The sequence below is a fragment of the Galleria mellonella genome, unplaced genomic scaffold (genome assembly GCF_026898425.1).
Source record: "Galleria mellonella isolate WM207_F2 unplaced genomic scaffold, CSIRO_AGI_GalMel_v1 utg93, whole genome shotgun sequence".
Lineage (NCBI taxonomy): Eukaryota > Metazoa > Arthropoda > Insecta > Lepidoptera > Pyralidae > Galleria > Galleria mellonella.
The window spans coordinates 991,898-1,004,136 of NW_026442176.1; the positions used below are offsets into that span (position 1 = coordinate 991,898).

General features: G+C 30.9%; 1 protein-coding gene across 12 annotated transcripts in view; it reads right to left on the reverse strand.

The window, feature by feature from the left end:
- Positions 1–12,239, reverse strand: part of LOC113517054 (ral guanine nucleotide dissociation stimulator) — a 44,194-nt gene continuing 31,955 nt past the window's right edge. For 8 of the 12 annotated variants that reach the window (XM_026901580.3, XM_026901576.3, XM_031908016.2 and 5 more), the window contains 6 exons: positions 11,928–12,032; positions 6,096–6,247; positions 5,298–5,411; positions 4,646–4,781; positions 2,785–4,216; positions 1–2,021 (listed from right to left, as the gene is read on the reverse strand). In XM_026901580.3, coding sequence (XP_026757381.1) covers positions 1,888–2,021; positions 2,785–4,216; positions 4,646–4,781; positions 5,298–5,411; positions 6,096–6,247; positions 11,928–12,032 — 2,073 coding nt within the window. In that variant the 3' untranslated portion in view covers positions 1–1,887. The remainder of the gene's footprint in view (positions 2,022–2,784; positions 4,217–4,645; positions 4,782–5,297; positions 5,412–6,095; positions 6,248–11,927; positions 12,033–12,239) is intronic. The other 4 variants (XM_026901582.3, XM_052902610.1, XM_026901581.3 and 1 more) reach the window with 1 other exon arrangement.

Sequence of the window (12,239 nt, forward strand, 5' to 3'; positions counted from 1 at the left end):
TATTATTCAGTTTTATTACACAAATATATAAACATATTACAGAAATGTTGGTGGAAAACTACAAAATTACACATTAATTCGGTACAAATATTTACAAATTATTATTTAATATCATAGGGCGTAGGTAACAAACAGGTTGAATTTTATAATAGAAAAAATATGAACTTACAAATAAACTTATTAATACACTGAGATTTTTTTTTTATAAAACTATGAGACAATAAATAAAAAAGAATTCATAAAAGTGTATTTTTCTAACTTATACGACACAGTTATTAAAGACTAAACGACATTTTTTACTAGTTATTTGATTATTTTGTTTAATTCCCATACTATTAATGTGTGCGATTGTCAACACTCAAATATTGATTTACTATTTTTGACAATTAAGATACTATTATTATTACCAGAAGGTCTACAAACTTCCATATTAGCTATCGATCTCCGACTACCATTTCGATCACGCATGTTTTTCAACACGTGTTTCACCTTTAAACTAGGCACTTGAGACAAATAGATAAAACGCGTGTCGCAAAACGTGCATGAATGAAATGGCAGTCGGAAAATTAATGGCTAATTTGGAAGGTTGTAGAACATCTGGTAATAATAATAGTAGTCATTCTTCTTCAGTCTTGGTAGTCGCACACATACTAATGGTAGCGGAATTAAACAAAATAATTCTGATCAAATAACCAGTGATATGGACTTCCACAAAATGACACCTTGTTCAGTAAAAAATTTTATGTATTAATTTTTGTCTATTCTTACCAGCTTAAAACCTCTCCAAAACATTTATGGGATATTGGGACGATGTTCAATTATTTGAGTAAATATAATGTAAATTATTTTATTTTTAACATTGATTCCCATTAAAATCTATTACTGGTTTCAAGATATTATTATAGTTTTTTTTTTATTTCAAAAAAACAAATAGTAAAATCATGGAAATAAAAAAATACAAAAATTTTGAATATTTTAGTACAAAATAAAATAATTATAACTATTTATACAGACACATAAAATATTAGAGATACATATAAATATAACAATTACAGATCTTTTTTGAGTTTCAACTTTAATTAATCCTAGCCCATGGTAAAACATAGTAAAAATTGTTTTCAAAAATCTTTTTTATTGTGTAACATTATACGCTCGCCAGCAAAATTAAAGGAACTTACACAAATGCAATACATATTTTTAACACATGGAAAAATTTTCTTCATACCCCTTTGCTAATTTCATAAATTTCCTACCTGATCTTCAATACGGACTTGAGTCTTGAGTATATCATTTCACATTATCTAAACATTTTCTAAAATTGTATAACAACTAGCAATTTCTAATAACTATTCAACATGCAAAATACTACATACATATACAGTTTTAAATTCATTAAAGCACATATACACAAATAAATATATAAGTAGTATATGTCAATACAGGGAATTCGGTTTCTCAAAATCTTTAAATTTAAAGCTCTTCTCTAATGTTGTATACAAGTAAACAGCACCTTGCTCTTAGACATACTTATTTGCCTTTGGCTCAGTATTATTCTAGGGTATTGAGATTATTATTTACACTTTCATTATATACAAAATATTAAGTCACATTTACATATAAACAATACTTAATTATATAACTACAGACAATGAAAATATAAGGTGGCATTAAAAGTACTTTTTAATCAAGTACACTTGAATTATAAATAGTTTAGATAAGATAAAGATGAGTACACTTTGAATGAACACGCACTGCAGTACAACGAAATAGTACGAAATCAACACATCAGTCACAAAATAAATAATGAGAGGAACTTGAAGATTTGTACAAGATCACAGGAGTTCTGCGCCGAAAGAAAGCCCGGGCGAAGGCTTATTTTGTGTATAGTCAGGGACGCTTGCCTCGCACTTTTCCGTTCGTCAGCTCATCTTGTTGTGGTTTACGCGGCCGCAAGATAAAATTTAAGTTGTATGCAGTATTTACAGCATAATACACGTTCGCGTTTGATGGTAGCAACATTTCTGTAAAAATAAAAAACAAGGAATTTAGAAATAGCCTTATATACTACCTAAACGATACCGAACATAATATAACTGAAGGTATGCCGAATGTGGCGCTAATCTAAAAATAAGGACAATCTTTTGCAATCGAACCTGCGCGAAGATTACAAAGGAGTTTAAGAAAAAAAATTGAACCTAACATTATAACACATAACAATATTGTTCCATAGATACCTATTTGGAATTAAACGTCACATGGACTTGCTTAATTTTTTTTTTTTTTTTTTTTTTTTTTTTATGCAACTTAGAATGACAAACAAGCTGATGGCCCGCCTGATGGAAAGTGGTAATCGTCGCCTATAGACATGAGCAGTACCATTAGACTATACTGTTTCGTGATATGCGTTGCCATTAATCAGGTGTTATGTAAATTCACGCCATATCCCACCCTTCAAACCGAAACACAGTCAGCAAACACAAAACACGAATGGGACAATAATTTTTACAAAGTCTCCCTCTGGTAATGCATAATAGTTACCGTTAGTTAATATTATAAAAAATCGATCAATAATTTTTACCCGACTATGGTGCAATAAAATGTAGAACACACCTCATAGTCATCAAATATAATAATAATAATTAAATAGGTATTACTTTTTTTTACAAGACTACATGTCGAGTATTATTTTCAACCTAGATTTCCAACTGGAATAAAAAATCTCCTCATGATAAATACTTGTGATAGTTTTACATGAATAAAAATAAAATTTGTTTTTATAGTTACCTCTGTCTGGCAAAACTTGAGCCAAGGTGTAACCATCGGGATCACCTTCTAAGTTGAGCTTCAACATCGCATTACGTATCACCTGCGGAGTACGTTCGTTGTTGCTCAGCATTATCGACTTATATAGCACCACACCTTCCGTCTCCGCGCAATCCGACTCGAAAGTTACTCGAATAATATAAAAATCCGGTCCACTTCGCGAATTCGCATGTGCTGGACTCGCTATACTCGTTTTGCCATTTGCTTGCTTTTGATTACTATTTGCACTAGACAGAGATACATCTAGAGACGGTAAAGACGAAGAAGATGAGCCATGGGATAGTCTGGTTGGTGAGGCCCGTCGCTCTAAACTATCTCGTTTCCACGCGTTATTAACAATTCCATCAGTCTCACAGTAAAATTGGGAACTATTACTAGAACTTGTACTAGCGATTGAATCGTTCTTTCTGTGTCCTTGGTTATTACAATCGTTCATCTTCTTCGGTCGCCTCTCTTTAGGCGGGTTTGTCGGTGGTTCTATTTGACACGATAGCTGATACGCTTCCCGGTCATCTAATACTATCACCGAGTCGAACCATCGGTCGAACATTGGATCAGGAGGCAGTTGATAGGCGTTCGCAGCACCCTGAAGTAATTTTATTTGCGCTAGAACTTCAAATTCCTTCCGTCGTTTATCAAAATTTATAAGACCATCCGCTACTGTATCTGGTATAGCAGTATCGATCATAGTAAGATCTGTTAAAAAAGTTCCCAAATATGGTATTGTGCCATGGCTTACTCCAGGGGATCCTCGTTCGTGTAGAAGCTTTTGTAGTTGTCGATCATTTTCACCAACTGTATCAGCAAACTTGGCTGTTCCCTCGCGCATTAACAATTCTCTCTGAGCCCATCTATTATTATCCTCACTAAAAATTCGGGCGAGCTCATCAAACAACTCTGATTTTTCCTTTTGCAACAGAGCCCATGTTTTTCTCAATCTATAAACCGGATTACTCTGTAATCCTGATATTATAGCTTTTAGTGATGAAAAATTTTTGAGCACCCTTAGTTCGCGGGCAATATCTAGCCATGATGCGAGTATATCAGCTCTTTCGTGTGCCTTTAAATTGGGCTCTACTAATACTGTAGAAATAACTCGAAAGGATACTGCATTAAATTGATTAACAGTGGCTGATACAGTTGCTGCGTCATGAGAGCGATCCTTGTCTCGTCTCGACCAAACTGCACCAAGACACTGATGAGGCACTAGTTTCTTGAACAATTCCATATCCATTCTAGTTAATTGTTCGGCGAAGTGTCGGTGAGGCACATGCGGCAGTCGATATGTACTGGTGTGGTGTGCCGTGAGCCGCATGCCCGGCGCCAGGCACACGCCCCCGCCGACACCGGACCCATTACGTTCCGCACTGAATATTGCTAACTTCTGCAATACCTGAAATAAATAACATAAATTTATGGAATTACAACTATAACAATTTGTACAAAAATTTTAATTAACTCTTTCCCACGACTTTATCTCTCTTAACTTTAAATATATTTTTTATTAATTTTAACCCATAGCTTACGCGAATTGACATAAAAAGTACGAGTACCTATTTTATGTGCTAACTTGTGATATAGTTTATTTCTCTTACAAATTTTATTCAAATTCACATAGTTGTTTAACCCGAATGAATAAAAAAAATAATAATAAAATGATGATAATGAATAAATAATTAAATTCAAAAATAATAAAAAAAATAGATCAAAATACCGTAATTTCTTGACATTTCAACAATATAATATCATTCTATTTATAACAATATTAAAATTAAGCGAGTAAGTTATATTTCGCTTTACTATAATTTTATTATGTGCATACCTTCAAATGAAGCTCCGAGCCTGGCAAATGAAGCTGTGTGAAGGCGAGTAGCTGTTGTAGTGCGGGGTGGTGCGGAGGTTGACGAAAGTCCTCCGGATAGGTGTCCAACCAAACATGGAGACATGCCACCAGAGTCCTGAAATTTGGAGTGTGAAGTTATATTTCAAACACCTATAGTCGTAGATACTATCTACTTATTTATAACAATAGGCTATACAAAATGAGACTACATTGAATTAAATTGATTTATTCATTTATTTTATAAGTAAAGAAGAATATATTCTGTTTACTCGACTGCCAAAAGAGTAATATTTTTTAAGTATACTCATGTAAGTAAACAGGTAAGTATGTTTGGATCTTTGACATAATTGGTTGACAAAATCGTTTGTTATAGTAAATAGACTCATCAAAATTATGGAATGTTATGTAGCCTATATACCCTTTCATTATTTAAATAACTTACGAAATTTCAATAATTTACGAAAAATATATTTTACTTTTACTTTGAAAAACAATCCGATTTTTATAATTTTATCTCCATACACGTCTTTGTAATGTACTTGATTACAAATAAAATATATTTTATATGTGATTTAAGCAAATCAAGTATAAAAATAATATATACTTAATATACATATATTTAGATTCTTACTTTCGATGTTGTAGTGAAGTATCAACCGCTGTCGTGTGAACAACGTCCTCCGCAGCCAAAGCTTCATATCGTCGAAGCAAAAGGTCCAAGACTCGAGTGCATTCCGCGAATGATCTGCAAATACAAACGGACCGAAAATTAGTATTCTTTTTTCTAATTGGTAAGAAAAACAACAAACGCTATATATTTGCTGGATCATTAACTATCGCAATACGTTATTACTTATAACTTGTTATCGAAGTGCATATAGTATTAACAGTATGATACTGTTTATATCTATAGGCTGTTACCACTTTTCATCAGATGAGCCGTCTGCTTGTTTGCTGAATGGCAAACAAGCTTCACCTGATGGAAATAAAAATAACTGGTTATTTGATTAGAATTATTTTATTTAACTCCGCTACTATTAGTATATGTGTGATTGCCAACACTCGAAGATTGGGGGAAGGGATTGTTAGTAATGGGGAAGTTAGTCCCCATTGCTATCAATATACCTTACCAGGTCGACCTCCACGCGGTTCTCCCTGGAAACGATCGTGATTAATTTATCGTTGAATTCATCACAATGGGCTAACTGACCTGCCTTTTCACCTTCACCAATCATCCCTCACTAGTGACCTGTCAATGTATAGGTACCGATAGCGCAGACGGGGTTACCATTCCATTATCATCCATGAAAAAAAAAACATTCGAAGATTGACCACCACTATTACTACCAAATTGGGCTCAAAAAACAAAACAAGACTTGGAATATAGTTTGGAACGATGTTCCAATTATTAATTGGACTTGATTCTTACCGGTATGTGGCTAAGAATACATTGACGTAAGTGGACTCGAGTTCGCCGTCATCCGTGGCGAGCGCCTCCACCAGCCGCTCGACGGTGCCCGCCTTCACGAAGCGCACGCGCACCGTCTCCCACTCCAGGTGCGAAATCTCGTCATCCGACTCCTGAAAGACACAATATTAACACTATTAAATAAATCTAAATTGCGCACAAATATAATTTCTAATGAACTAATCAATCAGAGGCATTATTGTAAACCAATTACGAAAAGTAATGTGTAGATTGTCTTTTTTTACTTTACAGTTACGTTTTCATGTTGTCACTGTATAAGAAGTATAGAAGTTCTTTGAACTATGCTGTTATTATGTGACAACAATTTAGTTACTTTATTATAATAAATATTAAAGGCTACATAATATTTTTTAATAATCTTCTAGTGGCATTAATAAAATATGCTCAGAACTGTAATCTCTTAAGAGGTAATTTTTTACATATTTCAATCAATCAATCAAAAATCTTTATTCATAGACATCTGTTATAGACTCTTATGATACGTCATTTTATAAATATTGTAATTACTATAAAAAATCATATTAATTAAATTAATAGTCATTAAAATAGAATAAAAAGAGAAAAATATTACCATAATTATACATTTCACATTAATACAATGCTCAAATCTATGGGTTTTTGTCATTTAAATAGTCAATTATTTTAGACTATTGCCGTTATATTGTATCTAATATTATGTAATAATAACGTCTTATGTAAATAAAAACTTAGTTTTGATAAATTTGAATAATTCATTAAAACTAACATCATAAGTAGTTTCTCTCATTATTTCATTCATCTTTAATCCTTACTTATTCATGGATTTCGAATTATAGGTATTGATATTCCAAGCTATTGTATCCCCGGATCAGATGTTCTAGTTTCAGTCACTAGGACAGAAATATCTCACTTTACTATTGTACCTATGACTAGAAAAGATAATACTTCTGTTTATAGGACGGATTCTCGTTTCTTTCGAAATAATCTAATATAGACATAATTATTATTGTGACCATTTACAGTGTCATAAATCATTACAATTTATATGTACAATTCAAATTAATTAAATTACAACTACTATGGAAAAATGTTGTTTTCCGGTACACACGTTACAATTTGTCCCTACAATGCGAACTACCTAAATTATTCGAACGTGTCTGCTACAGTCAGCGATGTGGGCTATCATAGTATCGTATAATATAAATAAATATTAGAAATGCTAAATATAATATAAATTTTATAAATGCTAATGATGTTATTATGAACTATTTATTTATCTATGTTTAAGAAACTCACGGTTATATGCGGTGACTAAATTATAATTTTATGTTAACTTTAAACAGTAACTCCCTCCCTAAAAAAATTCATAAAAACTAAAACCTCACGCAAACCTATTTTTATGAACAAGATATTTAGAATAAAATATCAACTTGACTGGTAGAGAAGATCTTGTGATATTAAGTTCGCCACATGTACATATATATACAACGAACATTGAAATTTAAATATATAAACAAATTATTAAAATTCCACGAAATAACTTCTATGAAAATTTATTATAAGAAATTCTTAATTCCACTTATTTATTAAAATTGAAGCAATACGCATAACAATATCTGAAGAATAAAATTCAATATTTAAAATTTACAATCCAAACGAAAACGAAAAATGGACTCATGAATAATGAATTGTCCATTAAATTATTTATAAGTTAATTTTGTGAACAAAAAGAAAACCATCCGAACTGGTATAGATTCATATCAAGATAGCATTGTATTACGCAGATTATTCATGATTGTATCAGTATTTGAATAAAAAAATATAGTTATGAACGAACTAAGTTATTTGATCAATAAATTAAAAGACAACAATAACAATAATTAACATAAGATAAAATAAAATATATAAAAATAAAGCGTTATAACGTTAGTGAAGGTATTGTGTACGTCCACCCCAACAACATAACGAAAACTTTTTCATTTTTGAAATCGTTTGATAATAATATTTTATTTAAAACAAACAAAGTCAGATTCAATTAAAATTAAGTTAACATCAAAGCCAATTTTAATGTAACAAAAATATTGAAAAATTCTCGAGAAAATTTATTATATAAAACGAAAAGTTTTAGATAAAATACATCAATCATAACCACCTCGGTAACGGTTAAACATTGTACTGAGTGGTATCGAAGATTTTAGACTATTTTTGATACTACGAGTAATAATAAACCCAGCTTGATCCAAACATAATTTATGCTAAAAATAATTATGATTGAATTACAATATCATAACATAAATAGAAACAACAAGTAAAGAATCAAATAACCAGTGACCATGACGCAATCAAACCAACATTTATCGACAGAAAATACACTATATTATAATATCTATTTAATTAAAGTAGTATTAAATAACTTGCCGCTTAATATGCGTAACTGACTGGTTCTTACAACATATTTTTTTTCTTTACGTGCAATGACAACCACGACAATTTAAAAAGTTTTATAAATTAATAATAGCCAAATAAATTCTTCTGCCTGTGAAACGAGCAAAGTGGCACACGTGGGAATGACACTCCAATAAGAAAGATCAACAAGAGAATCGCTGTTTTATTCAACACAACTTTAAAGGTGGACTAAAAGGCTATGAGTTACACTTTTGTTGTAATATAATATCATAGATTAAGAATATATGATAGACCCATAGATCTATCTATCTATCAATTTGTTAAGCTAAGATTTATTTATTTACTTTATTTTATTTTTGTGCAAGTTAGCAACGGCAAACAAACTGACTGCCTACCTGATGGTTAGTAGTAACCGTTATAACTATGTATATACAATTAATAACAATCCAATGAAATCATTTTTCGTGTTAAACCTGAATGACAAACATGAAATTAAATGTACACTCTATTTAAATAATAGTGAAATAACTGTCTCAACTAACAATAACATTTATCATTATTGTTCTTAAGTAAAAATTAACCAAATGTCCAATGTGACTTCGCAATATATATGTGTGCAATCCGAAATGCTCTCTATCAAATCTATATAGGTCTGTCATAGGGCAGTTCGAAATGAAAATACCCATGCAATTAACTAAATGGTAGAGAAAATGAAACATGTTGTTTTTGCGAAGTTAATTAATTTTATTGAGACAAATGCGACTGGCGATAACGAATGAACCTTGAGACATTTTTTAAGCCTGATCTCAAACCTTGAGACATACGAATATAAGACCATAAAAAATTGTCGTATGTAATTAACTCGCAGATGGATGATACAAAAAATCAGCATTTCATAAAAATAAAAGAATACTTGTAATATGGCTTTTTACAAATGCCGAAATGTGGAAATCTTACAATATTAAAAGTTTTTTAATGTTGTACGATGCGTCCAAGCTTCGTATGGACTAAGTATCTATTATATATTAGCTTTAACAGGCTAATATATATATATATATATATATATATATATATATATATATATATATATATATTATATATATTTATTATTTTTGATTGCATTTAGATTATATTATTGTAATCTATCATTGGGATTACTAATTTCTTTGAAAATAATATATGACCTATATATGATACTTGCTGATAATGTACGAGTAGATTTCAATACTAAGAATTTTTTAAATCGGTTGAGTAGTTTTTGAGCTTATCAATTACAAACAAAGAAACAAACGTACAAGAAATGAAATATTTCTTCTTTGTAATATTAGTACAGACAAAGATAAGATTGTTTGACACACCCATTTAAAAAAAATATATCGTGATTACGGTGTCAATAATGTAAATATATCTAAATGCATGTTGTATCTATATGGCAGAACAAGGTTTGCCGCGTCAGCTAATATCATACAAAACTCTACCAATATTATCTAAGTGTACAAAGAAAAGAAAATTGTTTGCAAACGCTAATAATTTTTTTTTTAAACGCAACACGGATCATGAGATTTTTTTGTAACTATTAACATCCATTAATTACTAATTAAGTATGGGTATAGTGATACCATACTTACTACATGGGATTAAGACGAGCGTAAACTAAGTAAAAAAAAAACTTGTTAAATTTAGTTCAAGATTGGCGAAGATATTGCATAATATACAAATACAAGAAAAAATAATAACTAACTGTAAACCTTCTTCTCTTTGAAGTCACTTAAAAATAAATAACGACATTAAATGTGTACACTGAATGCTTCAAAATCTCACAGTAAGTACATACCAGCAGTACCATAATAGTATGCTGTGTGATCGTGTCATTCTTCCGGTTATAGTAAACAGTGTTGAATGTAAAATATTACAGAAAATAACGTTTTTATTATGGCTTCCTTTTGTATTGTACAAAATGTTATCGCTAAACATAAATCTAAGCGATGTCACACTCCACAGTCCGCATAAACAAACACAATGGAATAAACAGAATATACTTTTAAAGAATATGTACTGGTCCTTGCATAATACTTTTGGTTATACCTACATTGACAATGGATATACCTTTAAACTTAATATAAAAAAAGTGTATTAAATATCATTATAGTATAATTTTTTTTTTATATCACATAGCTGCAAACACGCGTACAGCCCATCTGATGGTAAACGGTCACTGTAGCCTATGGACGCCTGTAAAACTAAGGGCGTGCGCATTGCCGACCCTAAGGAAACCTCAATATACCTTTTTTGAAGATCCTCATACTATAGTCTCTATGAAAAACCTCGGCAAAGCTCATTCCACAACCTGAGCGTTCGCAGGTAACATTTGTAATTTAATTAGATTTCATAACGATAAAAATTGAAGTTCTTAATGTTATACGAACAAACATAAATTAACTAGAGATTATAAATAAATAATAGATTTCCAAACAAAATAATACAAATACATCAAAAATATCCACTAGCTTAATTATTTTGTCATTTAATTTTCTGTATAGTTAAATTTGTATGTCCACAGCGGATATTTCTGGTCACAATAACATACAGTTGTTTCTTGTTTCTCAATTATCACGAATGGGATTCCACGTAGCACCGTAGCTGATAATTTAAATGAATCATCGCATTCATTTGATAATTAACCGCAAACCATTCAAACGAAGTTTAGCATACAGTTTAGTGTTGACAGCATTATCAGTAACCTTATTAAGATACTACCTCAGGTATGTGGTAGAATAGGCAGGCACAGAGTAGCAAATCAGGCGTGCATACATTACATCAACCCTAAAAAATGTGACCTTTTTATGTTGTGAACTCTATGACCCATAATTAAGGTTGCCTCGCGTCTAGACTTTTCTGGACTCGCCCGAATTATACCATAATAAATTAATAAATAAATATTTATATTTATTTATTTATTTATAATATTAGTATATTATACCATTATACTAATATTATAAAGAAGAAAGATTTGATTGTTTGTAATGAATAAACTACTCAATCGATTTTAAAAACATTTTCACATATAGAAAGTAGCATTTTTAACAAGTAAAATATTATTTTTTTCAAAAATTGTATCTACCCGTACGACCCTATTTCGTATTTCGATTAACAGCTTAATGAGAACATGCCATGTATCACACGTAAGATATAAGCTATTTATTTTGTAATACTCATGTTATTTAAACATTTTTATTTTCCACGGTTATATACTTATAATGTATATTATAATATGAATATGCATGTCGCTGCTACCTTTATTTATTTGTGTATTTTAAGTTGATATATTTGCATGTTTTGTTGGATACCCCTAAATAAATAATAGGAATTTATAGTACTGTAACTTACACTGGAGGCACTCCTCGTAGGCCGGTGGTAGCGCACTTTCTTCAGGTAGACGGTGTAGATAGCGCCGTCGACGCGCTCCTCCCCCCACAACCGCCATGTCGGCTGCTGGAACACACCACCATAAGGTCAACACAACTGACTTACACGTTTAATTAAACAAATTAGATAAATTATGTTTTGATCAAAAAAATATATCCAAAATATTTATTTTTTATTTATTGAAATAATTATATCATCAAAACAGTAATATGTTAATGTTATAACCCTAGTGCTTACATATAAAATTATATTATCAGTATCTAAGCCGACTCC